Genomic DNA, 22,948 nt, shown 5'->3' with positions numbered 1-22,948 from the left:
TTATTTTTTATTATATTCTTCTCTATTCTTTTCTATTTTTTTCTATTATATTCCTTTATTTTTTTATTCTATTTTATTCTCTTTGGAAATTGGAAAACATTTTGAATTCGAAAACTTTTCGAATCGATCCAAATTAGAAAATTCAAATAGATTTCAATACGAATAAACAAAACAAATTCCAAAAACAAATTAAACTGATTAAATTAATTTAACAAAACAAATTTATGTAAATAACGAATCGAAAAGAAACAAAACAAAACAAATGTTTTCGTTCTGCACATGTCTAAAGGCAGGCGTCCCAATACTTTTTACAATATAGTGTACCTGTTTTCTACCGGGCACAGCGTGGAGGTTTTGTCTCACCTGCCAGGTGACCATGGCCGGTGGGGGAGGCGGGTCAGGATTTAGGGTTAGGGTTTAGGGTTAGGGTTAAGGGTTAGGGTAACAATTTAGAGGTATGGTTAAGGGTTAGGGTTTAGGGTTAGGGTTAATGGTTGGGTTAAGGGTTTAAGGTTAGGGTTGAGGGATTAGGGTTAAGGGTTAAGGGTTTGGGTTAGAGTTAAGGGTTATGGTTAAGGTTTAGGGTTAAAGTTAGGGTCAAAGGTTTAGGGTTAAGGGTTAGGGTTTTCCCTTGAAGAACAAGGTTAGGACTCAGGGATTGGAATAGGGACCTGCTCCAAAGGTCAGAAGGCGTGTCCCCAGTGGTCAAGGATCAAGGGGCGTGGCTAACCCACCCCACATGGCCCCGCCCCTTCATTGCACGCTGTTTGGTGGCAGTTCGGTTTTTGGTGCTGTGAGACACCCTGGTTCAGTGCTGTTGGAAAGCAGCTTGGATGGGATTTTAGGTGCCCCATTGTGTCATTCAACACACGGGTGGAGTGTGTGCCGTATGGGGGTTGCGGGGGGGAAGAAGGCAGGGGTCACCTTCGCCTGTGTGGACAAGGATCCTTGCACTTGCTCTGGCCTCATATATGCATTACGCGGTCAGCAACAAGAAGTTGAATCAAATATAGGGCAGGCACAACAAAGGCAGTGAGCAGTTACCATAGCAACCAGTCAAATTTCAGCTTTTACTACTTAGGAAATGTCAAACTATGAAAACGTATTTGTTGCTATGGGTTTCCACGCACATCACCCTTTGCCTGATTTAAAAGCACCTTGTATGTTCTTATTTACTATGAACCATTTGTGTCTCTCCATAGGAGTGGATGACGTGTTTGTGTTTATTAACACGTACCGCCAGGCTGAGCACATCAGAGACCCTCGTCATCGTATGATCCACACCATACAGACGGCTGGGAAAGCAACCTTTTTCACCTCATTGACCACCGCCTCGGCCTACGCAGCAAATATCTTCTCCCAGGTTAGAAGCAGCGACATTTCATCGGGCCTGGGCCTGACACTTGTGTTCTTCTTGAGGAGGCCATTTCGATGGGCAGAACCTCAGGCAGTCTAAAGTAGTGTCCTCTCTAGTCTCTAAGGCTTCATTCACGTGTGCAGCTAGGGGGTAGTAAAACCAGGTGGTTGAGCTCTGGTTTAATGCCACGCCTACCCAAGCAGTTGCCTCAATCTGGGTGCACAGATACAGCATCTTGGCCAGGCCAAATCTTAAAAACCGCATTGCATTCAGTGGGTGTTACGCAACAAATGCAAGTCTATAGGGCTGGGTTTGACAGGCAGTGAGGAGGAGATATGTCGTGTCCTCGCTGCCTGCTTTAATACTGAAAATGGCAACCCACCATTACACATCCACGTGTGTTGCATGCAGTTGGGCTCTGGCCCCCTTCACTTGTTCAGTGGCAGTACCACATGCCAAATGCAACACGCCCTTAAATTTTTGGCTTGGCCTCATCTCCTTGTTCAGGTGGGCAGTAAGGCTGGCTGTGTGAACAAGCCTCCCAAGATGGATGGACTGGCTGTGTTCGCGTTCTGTTCTATGTAACGGCAGAGGGTTCTGATACATTGAAAGCATATTTTTAAAGGGTTAGTTCACCTTTACCAAAAAACTACCTATGGGGGTTAGGAGGACCAGTAGATAAAAACAAGCTGCTGCAGCTTTGACTAAAGTTGGATAATGCCTTTGCTATAGGTGTAGGCCATTTATGCTCCTTCCCTAAGCCTGACTAAAACACCTCCAAAGATGGCATCCCCTTGTCCTGACTTGTTGCTAGGACGTTGCTGATGTAGCACCCTGATGTTTAGGCAGGGTTGCTAGTAAATTTACCTGCCAATCATAGTTGCTTTGGCCAGTTGATAGGAGATCAATTGATTCCACCCTAATTCTGGAATTGCTGCACTTCTCTCTTTTGTCACTAGATGGCCGGGTACCTGGTGACATTAGATAAGACAAGGGCATTGCAAGGACAGATTAGGAATAGATGGGGTGTCTCAGCTAGAGTTTCCCTCCCATCTCTTTAAACCCAAACACATATTAATTACACAGGTTCTGTGGCTGATTAAGGTGGTAATTAAACGTGTAATTCCTATGTGTTTGGGTTTAAAGGGATGAGGTTGCAACCCTAGTTTCAGTCAATGGGTAGGGAATCTTCTTGGGTCCCTTGGTCTGCTGGGAGAGCCTATTTATTTGGGTAAGGTCAGGTGATCGGGGTTCTGTGCCACCTGTACTGCTGTCTGGGTCAACGTGTGTTGTACTGCCCTGAGCTGCTAGGCCAGAGCCTCAGGCCTATCCCGGGGACATCTGGCTGCTAGGCTGTCTGAGGGCCTATGCAGAAGCAAGAGAGCAGAGCAGGGTTGGGACTGCGGCTTGCAGTCCAACCAAAAGTGACGATTCTGCCGGCTGGAGAACCGGTCGTGGTTGGAAGTAGAAGGGAAGCTGTCGCCACTAAGGAACCATCCACCTTATTACCAGGGAGTAGCTAAAGCAAGTACCAGAGCAGTATTCTCATCAACCGGGGACATTGAAGAATTGGGAAACTTCAGCAGGTGTCAAGCCAGGAACCCAGCCAGTGGTGGTGATGCTTGCAGAGCAGTCTTGCGTGCCAAGCCAGGGACCAAGCAGTCCAGTGGGGTGACGCTTGAGGTGTATCTGTGAGTGCCAAGCTAGGGACCAAGCAGGGACGCGGGGGTGACTCTAGAGGAAGATACTACAGTGAAGATTGGAAGAGCTAGTGAGATATAAAAAGGAGATTGTGGAGGAAGTGAACAAGTTCATTGCAACCTGTGTTAGAAACTGTTCAAGATTGTTGTCATAGGAGACAGCGTGTCTACACATGCAGATGTGGTGCCGGCTGGGTGCCTTTCCCTGCATGGTTGTCTACCTAATAGAAGTCTCGGAGTCTGCTAATTAACATTGCAACTAGGATGGACTTGATGGTTTTGTGTCTTTTTTCAACCTCACCTGCTATGTAAGGCGCCCATGAATCTACCTTGCACTACACCCACCATGCCTTGTAACCCACTCTACAGTCAGCTGTCCCTAACGCTGGAGCTCACCTATAGGACCCAGGGGCCCCGGGACCTTGCTACACTAAGAAACTTCCAGATGTTACTGTTCACCTCAATTACTACTGAAGTGAGCTCTTAAATTACTGCACATGTGTGGTCCACTACCTCCTCCATCTTAGCATTGCTGACCTTTAGAGCTACTGCAACAGGGGAGAAAGAATGCATGCAAGGGGGTTTTAATCAACTGGGAGTGTCTTAGCAACCTACTAGCAATAAGGCAGGATGCCATCTCTGGGAGTTTTTGGTTAGGCCTTGGGAAGTACATGAAGGGCCTACAGCTATAGCAAGGGCATTTTTTTTAAGTTGTATAGTTTGTTTTTATCCGCAGATGTCCCCTACCTGCATATGCAGTATTTCGATAAAGGTGAATTAACCCTTTAAAGTGTATATCTAACCAAAAGGGGTAGAGTTGATTGCCATCAGTGTTCCCATTGGGGAGATTACTCCTCCCTAACTTCCTGTGTGGTCAGTAGCACAGGAGGTAAGATAAAGTCTCCTCAATGTGATCAGAGCAGTAACCTGATGGAGGTACTAACCTTTCCCTACTCCCCAAATAAAAATCTGGGACAAGATTCTGCCTCTCTGATAGATACATAAACCAGTATTAACTAGTATCTGAATATACACTATATGGTCAAAAGTATTGGGACCCTGCCTTTACACACACATGAACTTTAATGGCATCCCAGTCTTAGCCTGTAGGGTTCAATATTGAGTTGGCACACCCTTTGCCGCTATAACAGCTTCAACTCTTCTGGGAAGGCTGTCTACAAGGTTTAGGAATGTGTCTATGGGAATGTTTGACCATTCTTCCAGAAGCGCATTTGTGAGGTCATGCATTGACGTTTGATAAGAAGGTCTGGCTCGCACTCGAATTCATCCCAAAGGTGTTCTATCGGGTTGAGGTCAGGACTCTGTCACGTTCCTCCACCTCAAACTCGCTCATCCATGTCTTTATGGACCTTGCTTTGTGCACTGGTCCAAATCATTTGGTGGAGGGGGGATTATCTTGTGGGGTTGTTTTTTAGGGGTTGGACTTGGCCCCTTAATTCCAGTGAAGGGAACTCTTAAGGCGTCGGTATACCAAGACATTTTCGAGAATTTCATGCTCTCAACTTTGTGGGAACAGTTTTGACCAGCCCATGACATGTTAGCCAGCCCCTTCCTAGCTCTCCACCCTGAAGGATCCCCCAGGAGAGGGGAGGGGGGAACCCGGCAGAGGTGTGCAGGGGGGTCTGGGAAAGAGCATGGGGGGGTGGAGAGCACAGGGAGGAACTTGGAGAACATGGGGTGGGGTGAGAGAACAGAGGAAAAGCAGAGACCACAGGGAGGAAGTGGAGAGCACAGGCGGAAGCAGAGAGTATGGGGGGATGTGGAGAGCACAGGAGGCAAAGCGGCGAGCATGGGGGGATGTGGAGAGCACAGGGGGTGGCAGAGGCTATGAGGGGAGATGGAGAGCACATGGGAGCGGCGGAGAGCACGGGGGAAGGTGGAGATCACAGGGGGTGGTGGAGAGCATGGGGGAAGGTGGAGAGCACAGGAGAGTGGCGGAGAGCATGGGGGGAGGTGGAGAGCACAGGGGGTGGTGGAGAGCATGGGGGAAGGTGGAGAGCACAGGAGAGTGGCGGAGAGCATGGGGGGAGGTGGAGAGCACAGGGGGTGGTGGAGAGCATGGGGGAAGGTGGAGAGCACAGGAGGGTTGCAGAGAGCATGGGGGGAGGTGGAGAGCACAGGGGGGTGGCAGAAAGCATGGAGTGATGTTTAGAGCACAGGGGGTGGCAGAGAGCATAGGGGGGATGTGGAGAGCACAGGGGGGATGTGGAGAGCACAGGGGGCGGCGGAGAGCATGGGGGGATGTGGAGAGCATAGAGGGGTGTCGAAGAGCATGGGGGGGTTGTGGAGAGCACAGGGGGGTGGTGGAGAGCATTCTGGAGATGTGGAGAGCACAGGGGGGTGGCGGAGAGCATGGGGGGATGTGGAGAGCACAGGGAGGTGGCAGAGATCATGGGGAATCTGGAGAGCACAGGGGGGTGGTGGAGAGCATGGGGGGAGGTGGAGAGCACAGGGGGATGGCGGAGAGCATGGGGGGGTGTGGAGAGCACAGGGGGGTGGCGGAGAGCATGGAGGGATGTGGAGGGCACAGGGGGGTGGCAGAGAGAACAGGGGGGCAAAGAGTATGGGTGGTTTGGAGAGCACAGGGGGGCAGGAGAAAGAAGCATTATGGAAGGAGCAGTGGTGGCGGCTGCATTTAGAAGAATCATTCTCTCCATCTTCCTCCTGCAGTCTTGGAATGCCTGCCTCTCCTCTCCCTTTCACAGGCATTCAGAGACTGCAGGAGGAAGATGGAGAGAATGATTCTTCTATATGCAGCCACCCCCACTGCTCCTCCTATCCAGGTTACAGGGGGGGCCGCACTCACATTCTCTCTCATCTGGTGTTCTTTCGAGAAATGCCTGGGCTGAAGGGTGCATGCGCTCTACGTAACATCACAACAGCTGATTTTACCATCAGCTGTTGTGACGGCGCTGACGCACAACTCCAAGGTGTCTGCAGCAGTTGTCTGTTCTAGCTACTCCCCCCTTCGTAGTCATGCCCCCGGCACTGATGGCTGACCTATACTGTGGCTGTGCGGCCGTGGAGAGGCTGAAGGAATCTCTTCTAGCTTCACCCCCTTCATGTTTCCGTCCCCCTGGCGCCGATGGCTGTACTTAACTGCCACGGATAGGCCGGGTGACCGGCGCAGGCTCAAAGAGCAGCCCAGCTGCCTTGGGCACTGCAAGGCGGCCCCGGCCCACGGGGCAAGTGCCCGGTTTGCCCTATGGCCAATCCGGGCCTGCCAGTGCCTGACCTCACAAGTGCGCTTCTGGAAGAATGGTCAAACATTCCCATAGACACACTCCTAAACCTTGTGTCCCAGAAGAGTTGAAGCTGTTATAGCTGCAAAGAGTGGGCCAACTCAATATTGAACCCTATGGACTAAGACTGGGATACCATTAAAGTTCATGTGTGTGTAAAAGCAGGGTCCCAATACTTTTGACCATATAGTGTATATTCAGATACTAGTTAATACTGGTAGCATATTATAGTTTGAGCTTCCTATATGGCTGCCGTCTCTGTGATATAATTAGCGCCAAATTTTTTTCTTACATTTTGTACTGAAGTTTTGGTTCATATTACAAAATGGCTTCCTTGGATATTGACCTGTCAGTCTGCATTTCTATAAACCGCCGCGACGGCTGTCAGAAAATTCTCTTGGAGACTAACAACCTGAGATTGGCCACGGAAGAGGGAGCCGAGTTTTATTCCTTTCTTCCGCTCTGGAATTAGTTTTATGAATGTTTACTGCTCAGACTGATATTGTTTCCTGACAGTTCTGACTCATCTCCCGTCTTGCCGCAGATCCCCGCTGTTCATGACTTCGGCCTCTTCATGTCACTCATCGTCTCGTGCTGCTGGGTAGCCGTGCTGTTTATAATGCCAGCGGCGCTGGGAATATGGGGAGCCTACGTTTCACCGCTGGAGACGCTGTGCCACTCAAAGTGAGTCGAGTTTCATATTCCGAGGGCTGGTTGATGGTAGAAATTGTTGAAAGTATTTTCTAGCCTGATGTGCGTCTTGTGCACCTACCTTATGCAATGACTGATAGGTCACTTTACGACTGTAGTCTTTTATCACGCTAAAGGGGACATCTATTGAGAGGAATGTGCAAATATTTTAGGCAGATGTGAAAAAAATGCTGTAAATGAAGAATGCTTTCAGAAATAGAAGTTTTAATAGTTTATTTTGATCAATTAACAAAATGGAAAGTAAAAGAGCAAAAGTGAAATCCAAATCAAATTAATATTTGAGGTGACCACCCTTTGCCTTTAAACCAGCATCACTTCTTCTAGTTATACTTGGATACAGTTTTTGAAGGAACTCGGCAGGTAGGTTGTTCCAAATATCTTGGATAACTAACTACAGATCTTCTGTGGTTATTGACTCAAATCTGTCTTCATGTAATCCCGGAAGACTCCATGATGATGGGATCAGGGCTCTGTGAGGGCCAAATCATCACTTCCAGGACTCCTTGTTCTTCTTCACCATGAAAATAGTTCTTAATGACATTGGCTGCATGTTTGGGGTCGTTGTCCTGCTGCAGAATACATTTAGGGCAAATCACACACCTCTGTGAGGGTATGGCTTGATGGATAAGTATCTGCCTGTTTTTCTCAGCATTGAGGACACCATTGATCCTGGCCAAATCTCCAACTTCATTTGCAGAAATGCAGCCCCGAACTTGCAAGGAACCTCCACCAACTGTTGCCTGCACACACTCATTATTGTACTGCTCTCCAGCCCTTCACCAACAAACTGCCTCCTGCTACAGCCTATCACATTTTAAGATCTTCAGATGTGGCTCACAGCAGGGGTCTGGTGCATCCCCATTCTCAGTTTCAGGGACAATATGGCCTAAATTTGTGCCTGAATTCAGACCTAAAACGAAGCCAAAGACGCACAGGACCCCTGTTAAATCCGCTCCACAACTGCCATGGAGCTGTGTGAACCTCCCTCCATTACGAGACGTCCTGTCATACGTATTGGGTGCAGTGAAACACACATACAATTCGCATCAGTGTGGACCCGGCCTGACTCATCAGTCCAGAGCACCTGTTGCCATTTTTCTGCTCCCCAGTCCCTCTGTTTTCATGCATGGTTGATTTGCTTAGCCTTTTTTCCATGTCAGAGGTATGGCTTTTTGGCCGCAATTCTACTATGAAGACAACTTCTGGCCATAAGTCTACATACAGTAGATGGGGGTACCTGGGGCCTACTGGTCTCTCCTTCAGTTCTGTGCTGATGGCACTGCTGGACATCTTTTGATCCCGGTTCTTTCAGGGGAGAGGAGACAGATCGTGTGTTCATACTAAGTATGAACACCGATCTCTCTCTTCTCCTAGACCAGTGATGGCGAACCTTGGGAACCCAGATGTTTTGGAACCACATTTCCCATGATGCTAGTGGACTCTGCAGTGTAGATGAGCATCATGGGAAATGTAGTTCCAAAACATCTGGGGTGCCAAGGTTCACCATTACTGTCCTAGACAGTCCCATCCCACCTACAGTTACAACACAGTGAGAGAACGCAGTTAACCCCTTGATTGCCCCCCTAGTTTTAACCACTTCCCTGCCAGTAACATTTCTACAGTAACCAGTGCATTTTTATAGCACTGATCGCTGTATAATTGTCAATGGTCCCAAAAATGTGTCAAAAGTGTCCAATTTGTGCGCCACAATATCACAGTCCCAATAAAAATCACAGATCGCTACCATTACTAGTAAAAAAAATAATAATAATAAAAATGCCATCAATCTGTCCCCTATTTTGTAGACAATATAACTTTTGCGCAAGCCAATCAATATACGCTTATTGCAATTTTTTTTACCAAAAATATGTAGAAGAATACATATCGGCCTAAACTAAGGAAAACATTTATCTTATTTTTTTTTAAATGTGGGATATTTATTATAGCAAAAAGTAAATGATATAGGGGGTTGTTTAAGAAAGGCAAATCCACTTTGCACTGCAAGTGCACTTGGAAGTGCAGTCGTTCTAAATCTAAGGCCGCGTACACACGGGCGGATTGTCTGCCCAACTAAGTCAGACAATCCGACAGACAGTCCGTTCAAAATTTGAATGAACGGACTTGACCACACACGATGAGCAGACAGTCCGCTGAAAGCGTGCGTGATGACGTGTACAGCACGTACGACGGGACTAGAAAAACGACGTCCTATACACTGCAATGCAACCTTCGGCCGTGTAAATCCTTTCTGAGCATGCGCCATACTTAGTCCGTCCAACTTGCCTACACACGAGCGGACTGTCCGCTGAAACCAAGTTTGGACAGACAAAATCAAGTTTGAACGGACAAAATTACGGAAATTCCGTAAGACTTTGTTCGTCAGACAGTCCGCTGAAAAAGTCCGCTGAAGCCCACACACGAGCGGATTGTCCGCTGAAACACGGTTCAGCGGACTAAGTTGGACAGACAATCCGCCCGTGTGTACGCGGCCTAAGGGGTAGATCTGAAATGATCATGTGCAAGCTAAAATGCTGTTTTTTATTTTCCTTGCTTATCCCTCTCAGATCTTCAACGACTTTACTTCCAAGTGCACTTTCAGTGCAAAGTGGATTTTCCTTTAGTAAATAACCCCCATTGTGTTTTTTTAAATATTGTCGTTCTTCTTTTGTATATAGCGCAAAAAATAAAAAGCGCAGAGGTGATCAAATACCACCAAAAGAAAGCTCTATTTGTGTCAAAAAAAGGACGTCAGTTTTGTTTGGGTATAGCATCGCACGACCCCGCAATTATCAGTTAAATTGAAGAAGTGCCTTTTCGCAAAAAATGGCCTGGTCATTGAGCAGTCAAATTTTCCGGGGCTGAAGTGATTAATGACTGGGCCATTTTGGGTGTCGCTTTAACTGACAATTGCGCGGTCATGCGATGCTGTACCCAAACAAAATTGACGTCCCTTTTTTCCCACAAATAGAGCTTTCTTTTGGTGATATTTGATCACCTCTGTGATTTTTATTTTCTGCACTATAAACAAAAAAAAGCGATGATTTTGAAAAAAAAACACAATATTTTGTACTTTTTGCTATAGTAAATATTCCCATTTTTTTTTTAAAAGGCTGATATGTATTCTTCTACATATTTTTGGTAACAAAAATCACAATAAGCGTATATTGACTGGTTTGCGCAAAAGATATAGACTCTACAAAACTATGGGAAATATTTATGGCATTTTTATTATTATTATTATTTTTTTTTTACTAGTAATGGAGGTGATCTGCGATTTTTATCGGGACTGTGACATTATGGCGGACAGATCGGACGCTTTTGACACTTTTTTGGGACCACTGACATTTATACAGCGATCATTGATATAAAAATGCACTGATTACTGTGTAAATGTCACTGGCAGGGAAGGGGTTAACACTAGGGGGCGATCACAGGGTTAACTGTGTTCCCTGACTGTGTGTTCTAACTGTAGGGAGGTGGGAATGACTAGGGGAGATGACAGACCGTTGTTCCTAGCTAGTAGGAACTGTGTCTCCTGAGCTTACAAAACAGGGATTTGTGTGTTTAGACACACACACGTCCCTGTTCTGCCTCTCGTGCCCATGATCGCACGTGGCTGGCGGACATCGTGACTGTCAGCCACACACATTGGGTACCACGCAGCGCACTATCCCCGTTTAAAGCACCGACATACAGCTACGACGGCTCGCTGAGATGTGCCGTCCTGCCGCAATATAATGACGGCGGCTGGTTGGCTAGCAGTTAAAGTAGAACATTACATTCCCAATCAACATTGATTATTTGTAATCTTCATGCTGCTAACATTAGTAAATACATAGGAAAATACAGGCAGATACTTATCCTTATGCATAGCTCCCAACTGTCCCTGATTTCGAGGGACTGTCCCTGATTTGGAGCAATGTCCCTCTGTCCCTCTTTCCTCCTCATTTGTCCCTGATTTTGGTCTGATCCATATAGTTTTATATAAAATGCACTTTTGATCTTTCAAAAAGTGTTTCCCAGTGCTAAACCTTTCATCCAATTTCTAAATTGTTTCATTTGTCAATTTTAAAAGCCAATATAAAGGAATAGCAGTGGTAAAAAAAAAAGAACTGGATTTAATTAAACTTTTTTTTATTGTTTCCCCTTTAAGGGGCATGGCAGGGGGCGTGTCCTGTGCCTACATACGTTTGCTAGTAGGTGTCCTTCATTCCCATCTCAAAATGTTGGAAGGTATGCATGATGCCATACCATGTGGTTGGTTCTCCAAGATGTTTGGACCAACCAGCCTGCCGAGTTCCTTCAAGAACTGTGTCTACCTAGAAGAACTGATGTTGGTTTGAAGGCAAAGGGCGGTCACACCAAATATTGATTTGATTTGGATTTCTCTTCTGTTCATATACTTTCCATTTTGTAAATTGATGAAAATAAACAAATAAGATATATCTTTTTGAAAATATTCTTACATTAGAGCATTTCTTCACATCTGCCAAAAACCCTTGCACAGTCCCGTATATGCCTCTATTTCTAGTCTTCTGACTCAAGTACATAGGACAATCCCATAGTAGAATACAATGATGAATAAATAAACACCAGACAATGTAATGATAATGCAAATACATTTTATTTGGGCCAAAGAACTCTATTGAGGTTTAATAAACATAAAAATAACTATTAGAAAACATAATAACTTTACATAATTTAATTTAGCCACTTGTCTACCAATGGCAGCTGAGGATTTTAAACACTCTCTATAGCAGCTGGTTTACATTTGTAGAGTGGGCGATGGGCACTTATGTGCCACACGATCACTTATGTGCCACAGTTAAAGAGGAAGTAAACCCTCTTTGATTCCCTGCAAAGGTAAAGCATAATGGACTACTATGCATCGCATAGTAGCCCATTATGTGTCACTTACCTGACACAGGAGCCAGCGATGTCACCGCTGTCCCCTGTAGTTCCGAGCGTCCATCTTCTTGGTGGATTCACCGGAGCAGCGATGATGTCACTCCCGCGCACGGAAGTCGACACTCGCTGCATATTGCCACGATCTGCGGCTTACCCAGTGCGCCTGCGCGCCGCTGTCTTCTGGTAAATATCTCCTAAACCGTGTAGGTTTAGGAGATATTTCTTGGACCTACAGGTAAGCCTTACTCTAGGCTTACCTGTAGGTCAAAGTGGTTTGTAAGGGTTTACAACCACTTTAAAGCTCTCCCTCGACTGACTGCCCACCTCATAAATCCTGAATTCTGCTGTTCTACTTGTGGATCCAGGTGCTGACAGATGGACCAGCAGAAGAACAGCAAACCTCCATTCTCTGATATCCCCATCCAGTAAATACACATGGAAGTTCTGTTTAGATATGTGCAGAACGAACAAAAGTCCTTTTGATTCATTATAGTTATATTCGTCTAATTCATTTAATTAGTTTTCAGAATTTGTTTTGTTTGGTACTTTCGATTACGAGCATAATTTGTTCCAGAAGAATGCTTGTGATCCAAAGGACTCATCCATCAAAACGAGTTTCCCCATAGGAAATAATGGAAACTCAGATAATCCGTTCCACACCCACTGCTATTGTATGGAGTATCGCATTTGTGGCCAGAGGTGGTGGGGGGGGGGGGGGGCGCTGGAGACACTCAGAAACACTCAGAGACACTTGGGAACTGAGTTTTTCAAGTGTTTACAAGTGTCTCTGAGCATCTCCAAGTGTCACCAGTGCCCCCCCACATCTGGCCAAGTGCGGTACTGCACTCCGCAGAGGCTTGAATCCTGCTCATGCTGCGAGACAACTCTCACAAACCGAGTCAGGATTTAAAAAAAATAATAGCTCATATTGCGAATCGCTCCTAAATCGAGTTACTCACAATCCATTATCACTCCCCTTTGATGCGGCTCCACACTCTCCCTCATCTTATTTCCACTAGCCTAATGCGGGCAGGCGAGTGGAAATTTTGAGGGCTGACATAGGGGGCTATTGTCAACCTATGTGATAGCAATTATGGTAATCACTTCCTGCCGGCAGGGCATACATGGACGTCCTCTGTCTTCAGTGGTTATAACGGGTTGATGCCTGCACATACAAGCATCATCCCAGTATCAATCTTTTCAGCTGGCAATCCTATACAAGGCAGAAGTGATCTGAGTGGCTAATTAAAACTTCTGTATGTGGAAGAGGGTCCCACCCCCCTAATGCCGCCTCTCCTGGGCTTTCCATCCCATCGCGGAGGCCAGGAGCGATGTGGCAATGGCTGCCCTGTACAGAGAGAGAAGACCTGACGGTGTCACTTCCGGTTCTGCCACTTTGTTTACCTGGCCTCCAACGGCAGATCAGACAGATCTGTGTCTGATTGGCTACATGTGGTCCAGAGGAGAGATTTGTGGTCTAATAGACACCAAATATCTCCATAAAGAGGACCTGTCACGGCCCATGCTATCATGTGTTGTTCATCCCTTGCGATGGCAATAAAGTTAGTACAAAAAAAGTATAAAAAATAATATTTTTGTATTAAATAAATAATAAAAAAATTTAAAGTGCCACTGTCCCACCGTGCTTATGCACAAATGCGAACGCATAGGTTACTCACGCATGCATATATAAACGGTGATCGAACCACACATGTGAGGTATTGTTTGTGAATGTCAGAGTGAGAGCAATAATTCTAGCACCAGACCTCCCATGCAACTCTAAACTGGTAACCTGTAAAGGCGTTTAAAGCGTCGCCTATGGAGAATTTTAAGCGCCGTAGTTTGCCGCCATTCCACTGGCAAACGCAATCTTAAAGCGTGACGTGTTGGGTATCTATTTACTCAGCATAACATCATTTTTCACACTATACCAAAAAATTGGGCTAAGTGTTTTATTTTATTTTTAATTCATGAAAGTGTTTTTTTTCCCCAAAAAATTGAGAAAAAACGCTGCGCAAATACCGTTTGACATATAAAAATTGCAAAACCCACCATTTTATTCTATAGGGCCTCTGCTAAATATATATATATATATATATATATATATATATATATATATATATATATATATATATTCTAAGGTTTATTTTCTAGCAAAAAAAAGTTAGTTTTTACATTTAGGAGCAAAGTGTTAGAAATGGCTAAGATGGCAAGTGGTTAATGGAATTGTAAAAAATGTAAAAATTAAAACATATTTATTTTGTATTATTAATATTATTATTATTATTATTATTATAACATATACATTTAAAAAAAAAAAAAAAAACAATTTTGGGTTATCCAGTAAAGGAGTTTGTATTTGAGAGCAGCTTCTCCAGAGCCATTGTGCCCTACCTGAATTTGTGTGACCATCTGTGATCATGAGCTAATAACGAGTTAAGTCTCGCTCCTTAATCACACATATTCCAGTTGTTCTCATGCTCTGTCCATCCACTATTTTCAGGCTGTGTGGTTCTAATGAAATGCCTGAAGGATTGCCACTTCAGCTCTGAAGAAATGGAATTTAAATGCATTTCAGTCTTGCTGCTTTTGTTTACTGCTCTTCGGTAACACGGCGTGCCGTACCGAAGACATTTCCAATAATGTTCTTCTCTGTTTTCAGTTGCGGTGAGAAGTGTCTCAAGAAAAGCAGTCTGAATGTCTATGAAGATCTTATACTGGGGCGTGAAGCCTGTTCCCACCATGTCTCTAGCACTGTCCCCTATCTGGATGATGACATTCCTCTGCTGACGGTGGAAGAGGATGCTGGTAGGTTGACTCAACTTAATTTGTGACATATTAAATCATAGCTCCCAAATGTCCCGGATTTCGAGGGACTGTCCCTGATTTGGAGCAATGTCCCTCTGTCCCTCTTTCCTCCTTATTTGTTCCTCATTTTGGTCTGATCTATATAATTGTATATAAAATGCACTTTTTATCTTTCAAAAAGTGTTTCCCAGTGCTAAACCTTTCATCCAAATTCTAAATTGCTGCATTTGTAAATGTTAAAAGCCAACATAAAGGAATAGTTGTGGTATAAAAAAGCACTTGTGGATTTAATTACCGTATTTATCAGCGTAGAACACGCACCCCAAGTTTAGGAGAGAATTTAAAAGAAAAAAAACTTTTAGGAGGGAAGTTTAAGGAAAAAAAAAACTTACATTTAAATGCCCTTGTCAGTGTCATTTGCAGCCTTCCATTTAGTTGTGTATCTCGGCGGCGCTCGGTAGTTCTCGGCAGCTTTCGGGTATTTTCGGCCGCACTCGACCGTTCTCGGCTATTTTCGGCCATTCTCGGCTATTTTCGGCCACACTCGCCCATTCTCGAGTGCGGCCCGAAAATAGCAGAGAACGGCCGAAGAACGGCTGAGTGCGGGCGAAAATACCCGGAAGCCGCAGAGAACAGCAGAAGGGCTTAGAAACAGAGGGGGATCGGCGTATAACACGCACCCCCGATCTCCCTCTGATTTTAGGGGGGAAAAAGTGCATGTTGTACACCAATAAATACGGTAACCTTTTTTTGGTTATTTCTCCTTTAAGGGGGTGTGACAGGGGGCGTGTCCTATGCCTACATATGCTTGTTAATAGGTGTCCCTAATTCACATCTAAAAATGTTGGGAGGTATGGTAGTAGGCATGCTTCATGTGGAGTAAATAAATCAAGTTATGCAGCACTTACTATTATCAATATGCACAGACAGATCAGATCTCCCCTCCCTACAGAAACCTGTTCATTGGCACTGCCCATGGGCATACTGTACAGACACATATATATCAAATAGAATACGTTGACAAGACATGCATGCAATGAATATTTGTGATGTTGTATTGGACAATAAGAGGTGACAGGCTGTTTATGCATTTTCTTTCTATTTAAGCGCTGTCTATTATTTACAATTGTGAGCCCGATAAAGCACCTCCCTGTCTGCTCTCTCCAGTGGCCCTGGAGTTCGGTGACGTCCCCCTGGTCTCTGTCCTGCCAGATAACATAGAGCAGAAGATGGAGGCTGACCATACAGATCAGCTCATCAGGTGGTTGCACACCATCCTACACCACTGCGTCCTGTGGACTACCGTTAAGGGCCGCCATATTACCGTTGGTGAGATGATCCGTCCTATTTTCCTTTTGCTGTCCAATGAGAAGCAATCCAGTGAGATTATAGGGACCAATTCATATTAGTCTTTCATTGTCCTGAGCTGTAGAACATTGTTTGGTTGTACATCATATTACTAAAGAGGAACTAAACTCTCTCAGTCAACATTACCTATTTTTAATCCTATTGTTGCTAACTGTCACGCTTACCTCTAATGTAGGTGGTCAGACACTATAGCTGGCTTCTGTCTTCTTCACCTGTAGCAGCCCCCTTTCCCATAAGGCATGCAGGCCTACTGGTACTCGGTTGCCCCCAGGACTTATACACAATGCTATAGTGCCTAGCTTCCATGCCTGGGCAGGAGCAAACTGAGCACAGCAAACAGGTACTTGTGGTTGGCAGATAGGCAAGGTTCAGAATAGTCAGGGTCACAATCCGAAGTCAAAGGCAGGCAGTGTTCAGAGAATAGTTGATATCCGATCCAAAGTTGTGAATGAGGAAATCCAATCTAGCAGAGCAGGGCAGACAAACGGTTAGCTGGATCAAGGATTACACATGCTATCACAAGCATGAGACTGCAGGCTTGACTGGCTTAAATCAAGTTTGGTCTCCACCCAGAGTCTGGCCACCATCAATCACCTTGCAGGTGGATAGACAGACAAGAAGAATGCCACGACCAAAACCAGAATGCTGGAACCAACAGCTTTGATAGAGCAGAAGTGCACATGCTCCTGAGACTAACCTTAGTAATTAGATAGGAAAGTATATCACATTTACTTGTTTTAAAAGTACTTTAGTTGCTTCCTGGTTGCTAGCCTAGGCCAAAATTATGTCATACATCCCAGGAGTCTTCATGGGCATGTTTCCTTTCATCTGGAGATGCTTTCTAAGCTAAGCACACCCACCTTCCTGCAGGCTGAGCAGCAAGAGCAGATGGGTTCAAACATGCTTGGGACAAGCGTAAATCTATACTGGGGCAAACAAGTAAATAAAGCAAAACAAAACCCCCAAAACATATTAAGAAAATGGTGCAGATTTGATGGACCACTTGGTCTTTTTTCTGTCATTACTCTTCTATGTTACTCAAGATGGCAATGACTAGAAATGCCAGGGGTTGGTTTTCAAAGTGATTTCCTAACAAAATAAAACATGTGACCTCCTGTGCACCCCAGTGTCATCTAAGGACTCTAAAAGATCTCCTGTGCACCCCAGTGTCATCTAGTGACCCCAGGTGACCTCCTGTGCACCCCAGTAGTGTCTAGTGACTCTGAGTCACCTCCTGGGTGCTTCAGTCTAAACTATTGACTCCTTTGCACCCCATGACTCTAGTGCACCCCAGATCATCCTGTGTCATTTTGTTATCCCAGAGTGTCCTGTGTGCCCCATGACTCCAGCACACTTCAGGGCATCCCATGTCATCTTGTGACCCCAGTGCACTCAGTGACTCCAGTGCAAAGCAGAATATCCTGTGTCATCTACTGACTTCTAGTACTCCCGATGCACATCTGTGACACCACAGAGTGTCTGTAATGATCCACAGTTGCCTGGCAAACAGTGTGACAAACATGCAAAGGAACAGGAAATGAGGAAGGGGGCAAACACTTTTTCACACCACTGTATATATATATATATATATATATATATATATATATATATATATATATATATATATATATATATATATATATATATATAAAAAAATCTTCAAAATGGGCAACATCCCATTTATAATTGATCCTTGTACTTGTTTTGTGTAAGTGACTTGGAAAGAATTGCAGCGCTAGTCCCCGTAGTCTTCCTAATTATCTAGCATCCATTAAATATTGAAGTCACAGCTTTGGTTGTAGCAACGCTTTCAGTCTAGAGCAGTGAAGGGTTTGGTTGCTGTGGGTGATCTCCCTCTGCACATGTTATCCAATAAGCCTTCTATCTGCATCCCATTTCTTTCAGGTTTTTTTGTGCTGGTCCTCATCCTTTCTGTATCATTTGCGGCACGTCTTCGTCCGGCCAGCCGGGCTCCGGTGCTCTTCAGACCGGACACGAATATTCAGTTACTGCTGGACCTGAAAAACAACCTAAGTGCGGAAGGAATAAGCTGTGTCACCTGTTCAGGTAGGTGTGAACCAAGAGCAGTGAGCCAAACCAGTAAAGAGACTTTAAATATGCCTTACCAGCAGGGGCAGGACAGCGGGTGGGCAGGAGGGGCGGCTGCCCTGGGCGCGGTGGTATTATTTGAGGTGGATGGACACAACAAGGACATTAGGGGGAGGGCATTTGTGGTGGAAGGAGGAATTTGGCGGGCGACAGGGGGGTAAATTATGTTCTAGTTGGGGAAATTTGAGGGGGAAGTGCTAAGAATGGTAATTTAGGGGGATTTGTGTTGGGAGGAAGAAGATTCATGCTAGAGGGGGGGATTTTGGGGGGATTTGTGCTGGGAGGGAGGGATTTTAAGTAGGGGGGGAGAACATGTGTTCTAGGAGGGGAACTTCTGGAGTAGAGGATTTGTTCTGGCAGGAGTGATCTTTCTTTGTGGAGGGGGGCATTTGGGGGATGGGGCACAATTTGTGCTGAAATGGAGGATTTCAGCAGAGAGATGGATTTTTACTGGGGGGGGGGGTTATGCTTAGGGGTAAGCTTGCAGATTAGGGCTCTGTGTTTTTGTAGGGGGATTTTTGCTGATACCTAATGCTGGTAGATCTTGGGGGGGGGGCGCTGTTTGGCATGTTTGCCCTGGGCTCTAGATGACCTTGTCCTGCCACTGCTTACCAGTGGTATAAAAATACCAAAAAACTATTGATATACTGTACATTAAAATTAAAAAAATATATTTTTTTAATATACAAAATGTAAAACAAGTAACAAGTAACTAATAACCCTCCTACAGGGGTATCAAGAATCACAGGCGTAATGCACATAAATCAGCTCTGCAAGTCTACGCATTTCGTCTACGAGTATTGTCAGGACAAAGCTTTCTTGTGCCACAAGAATAAAAGGGAGGTGATCCATCTTAAATAAATATTAGGAATTACCACATAATATACAATAATAAACTGTCTATAGTATAACTGGGGTGCAAGCAATCACAAAAGTCCCTTTTTTTGGCTTGGTAGTCTCTATATATTTTTTGGACTGAAGCCTTCCAGTGCTATATGATATTTCTCTTATAATTTGCATTGAGACCCCTATTTCATTTTAAGTTTGGTCTGAACTGAGCCTGTCTGCTGCCAAACAGAACTTGCACTTTTCTGGTGATATACTGTAATGCGATAATATAAATAATGTTCTGTTGGTGATTGATACAATTTGCTATTTCAGTGTGATATATGATATTCATTCGCTTTTCTAACACAGCTGAGTGACCTGCGAGCGTCCAGCGTAGCGCACGCAGGTCACCTTTTTTTACGCTTATTAGAGCCTATGGCTCTAATCAGGTGCTTCAAAAACAACCCCCCCCCTGTAATTCAGGCGCCCGGCTCCTGAAAACACATGAACCTACTGTATTGGTGCTAGAGGGGGTGGCAGGAAAGAGGGGACAGCGTCCCTTGCATCCTTATGGACGCACCGCCACCGAAGCTGATTGTCTACCATGCACCAAATTTAGCATTTTCCAGTTTTAGTAAATCAACCCCAAAGCTTTAGGGGACAGCGATCACTGTCATGTCCCAGTAAGCCCATCCTCCCTACAGTTAAAACATACCCAGGGAACACAGTTAACCCTTTGATCGCCCTCTAGTGTTAAGCCCTTCCCTGCCAGTGTCATTTATACATTGATCAGTGCCTTTTTACAACACTGATCAATGTAATAATGCCACTGGTCCCCAAAAAGTGCCATTTGGGGCCAGATTTGTCTGCCGCAATGTCACAGTCCCGCTAAAAATCGCAGATCGCCACCATTACCAGTAAAAACAAATAAAATAAATAAAAGCCCATAAATCTATCCCATAGTTTATAGACGCGATAACTTTTGCGCAAACCAATCAATATATATGCTTATTGCGATTTTTGTTTTTTTACCAAAAATATGTTGAAGTATACATATCGGCCTAAATTTATGAAGAAATTTGTTTTATTTTTTTGGGGATATGTATTATAGCAAAAAGTAAAAAATATATATATTTTTTTAAAGCGCAAAAAATGTAAAGCGCAGAGGTAATCAAACACCACCAAAAGAAAGCTCTATTTGTGGGAAAAAAATAACATCAATTTTATTTGGGTACAGCGTCACACGACCGCCCAATTGTCAGTTAAAGTAACGCAGTGCCGTATCGCAAAAAAATGGCCTGGTCATTAACCAGTTGCCGACCGCCGCACGCCGATGTACGTCGGTACAATGGCACGGGCAGGCATAAGGACATACATGTACGTCCCTTGCCTCCCGCGGGTCGGGGGCCCGATCGGGCCCCCGCCCGGTGCCTGCGGCGGTCGGTATTCGTACGGGAGCGATCCCGGACGAGGGGACGGCCATTCATTCATGGCCACCCCCTCGCGATCGCTCCCGACGAATAGAAATCCCCGGTGACATCACTTCCTCTCCTGTAATGTAAACACAGGAGAGGAAGTGATGTATTCTCTCCTCCGTGTCGGTATTTTTCGTTCCGACACGGAGGAGAGCGGATCAGTAAGTTGCACCAACACTCACACACACAGTAGAACATGCCAGGCACACTCACACCCCCCCTTTACCCCCCGATCACCCCCCCAATTACCCCTGCCCCCCAGTCACAGTGACACCAATGTCATTTTTTTTTTTTTTTTTGCATTGGTGTCATTTGTGACTGTAATAACTGTTAGGGCAGTTAGAGTTAGCCCCCTTTAGTTCTAATGTACCCCCCTAACCCCCCCAATAAAGGTTTAACCCCGTGATCACCCCCCGTCGCCAGTGTCACTAAGGCTGGGTTCACATTGCAGCGGTTTATGAGAACGAATGTGATTCGCACCGCACTGCAGTGCAAATCACATCCGATCTCTGTGCGATTCGAGTTCAGCCATTCGCCGCACCCGCCGCACCCGCCACACCCGCCGCACCCGCCGCAAATTCGCACGGGACCCTTTTTTTGGCCCGCAGCAGAATCGGATCGCATGGGTGTTCACACCATGCGATCCGAGTTTGCAGATCGCACTGCGATATGCGAACTGATCTGGGGGTGTCAGTAACATTTCACTGACACTCCCAGCAGTTCGCATAGGGCAGTGTGAACTGCCGCCGGGAGGCATGCGATGCGGGAACCCGCCGCGGATTCGCGGCGTTTCCGCATCGCTCCAGTGTGAACCCAGCCTAATAAGCGATCATTTTTCTGATCGCCGTATTAGTGTCACAGGTGACGCTAGTTAGGCAGGTAGGTATTTAGGTTCGCCGCAGCTTTTTATAGCGCCAGGGACCCCCATATACTACCGCATAAAGCCCCCTGATTGCCCCCTAGTTAACCCTTTCACCAGTGATCACCATATAACTGTTACAGGTGACGCTGGTTGGTTAGTTATTTTTTTATAGTTTCAGGGCACCTGCCATTTATTACCTAATAAAGGTTTAACCCCCTGATCACCCGGCGGGTGTCATTTGTGACTAATAACTGTTAGGGCAGTTAGGGTTAGCCCCCTTTAGTTCTAAGGTACCCCCCTAACCCCCCCAATAAAGGTTTAACCCCGTGATCACCCCCCGTCGCCAGTGTCACTAAGGCTGGGTTCACATTGCAGCGGTTTATGAGAACGGATGTGATTCGCACCGCACTGCAGTGCAAATCACATCCGATCTCTGTGCGATTCGAGTTCAGCCATTCGCCGCACCCGCCGCACCCGCCGCACCCGCCGCAAATTCGCACGGGACCCTTTTTTTGGCCCGCAGCAGAATCGGATCGCATGGGTGTTCACACCATGCGATCCGAGTTTGCAGATCGCACTGCGATATGCGAACTGATCTGGGGGTGTCAGTAACATTTCACTGACACTCCCAGCAGTTCGCATAGGGCAGTGTGAACTGCCGCCGGGAGGCATGCGATGCGGGAACCCGCCGCGCATTCGTGGCGTTCCCGCATCGCTCCAGTGTGAACCCAGCCTAATAAGCGATCGTTTTTCTGATCGCTGTATTAGTGTCACAGGTGACGCTAGTTAGGCAGGTAGGTATTTAGGTTCGCTGCAGCTTTTTATAGCGCCAGGGACCCCCATATACTACCGCATAAAGCCCCCTAATTGCCCCCTAGTTAACCCTTTCACCAGTGATCACCATATAACTGTTACAGGTGACGCTGGTTGGTTAGTTATTTTTTTATAGTTTCAGGGCACCCGCCATTTATTACCTAGTCTCACTAGTGTACCCCTAAATTTAGGGGTGTCTACTTTCCAAAATGGGGTCATTTGGGGGGGGTTTGTGCCATCTTGGCATTTTATGGCCTTCAAAACTGTAACGCCCTTAGAAAGCCTGAAGGCGGTGCTTGGTTTTCGGGGCCCCGTACGCGGCTAGGCTCCCAAAAAGTCCCACATATGTGGTATCCCCATACTCAGGAGAAGCAGCAGAATTTATTTTGGGGTGTCATTTCACATATGCCCATGGCATGCGTGAGCAATATATCATTTAGTGACAACTTTGTGAAAAAAAAAAAAAAAAAAAAAAAGTTTGTAATTTTCCCGCAACTTGTGGCAAAATATAAAATATTCCATGGACTCAACATGCCTCTCAGCAAATAGCTTGGGGTGTCTACTTTCTAAAATGGGGTCATTTGTGGGGGTTTTGTGCCATCTTGGCATTTTATGGCCTTCAAAACTGTAATAGGTAGTGAGGAGTGAAATCAAAAAATTACGCCCTTAGAAAGCCTGAAGGCGGTGCTTGGTTTTCGGGGCCCCGTACGCGGCTAGGCTCCCAAAAAGTCCCACATATGTGGTAT

At 45.6% G+C, this 22,948-nt stretch overlaps 1 protein-coding gene across 2 annotated transcripts in view; it reads left to right on the top strand.

Moving 5' to 3' along the window:
* DISP3 (dispatched RND transporter family member 3) overlaps window positions 1–22,948 on the top strand; it is a 278,254-nt gene that overhangs the window by 136,091 nt on the left and 119,215 nt on the right. Inside the window, exons 6-10 of one of the 2 annotated variants that reach the window (XM_077457961.1) lie at window positions 1,203–1,363; window positions 6,865–7,004; window positions 14,602–14,747; window positions 15,855–16,076; window positions 18,021–18,182. In XM_077457961.1, coding sequence (XP_077314087.1) covers window positions 1,203–1,363; window positions 6,865–7,004; window positions 14,602–14,747; window positions 15,855–16,076; window positions 18,021–18,182 — 831 coding nt within the window. The remainder of the gene's footprint in view (window positions 1–1,202; window positions 1,364–6,864; window positions 7,005–14,601; window positions 14,748–15,854; window positions 16,077–18,020; window positions 18,183–22,948) is intronic. The other variant, XM_077457962.1, reaches the window with a different exon arrangement.

The sequence above is a fragment of the Lithobates pipiens genome, unplaced genomic scaffold, assembly GCF_037356315.1.
Source record: "Lithobates pipiens isolate NorthernLeopardFrog02 unplaced genomic scaffold, aLitPip1_a1.2 Scaffold_27, whole genome shotgun sequence".
NCBI lineage: Eukaryota > Metazoa > Chordata > Amphibia > Anura > Ranidae > Lithobates > Lithobates pipiens.
This window is presented reverse-complemented; position numbering and strand designations above follow the sequence as displayed.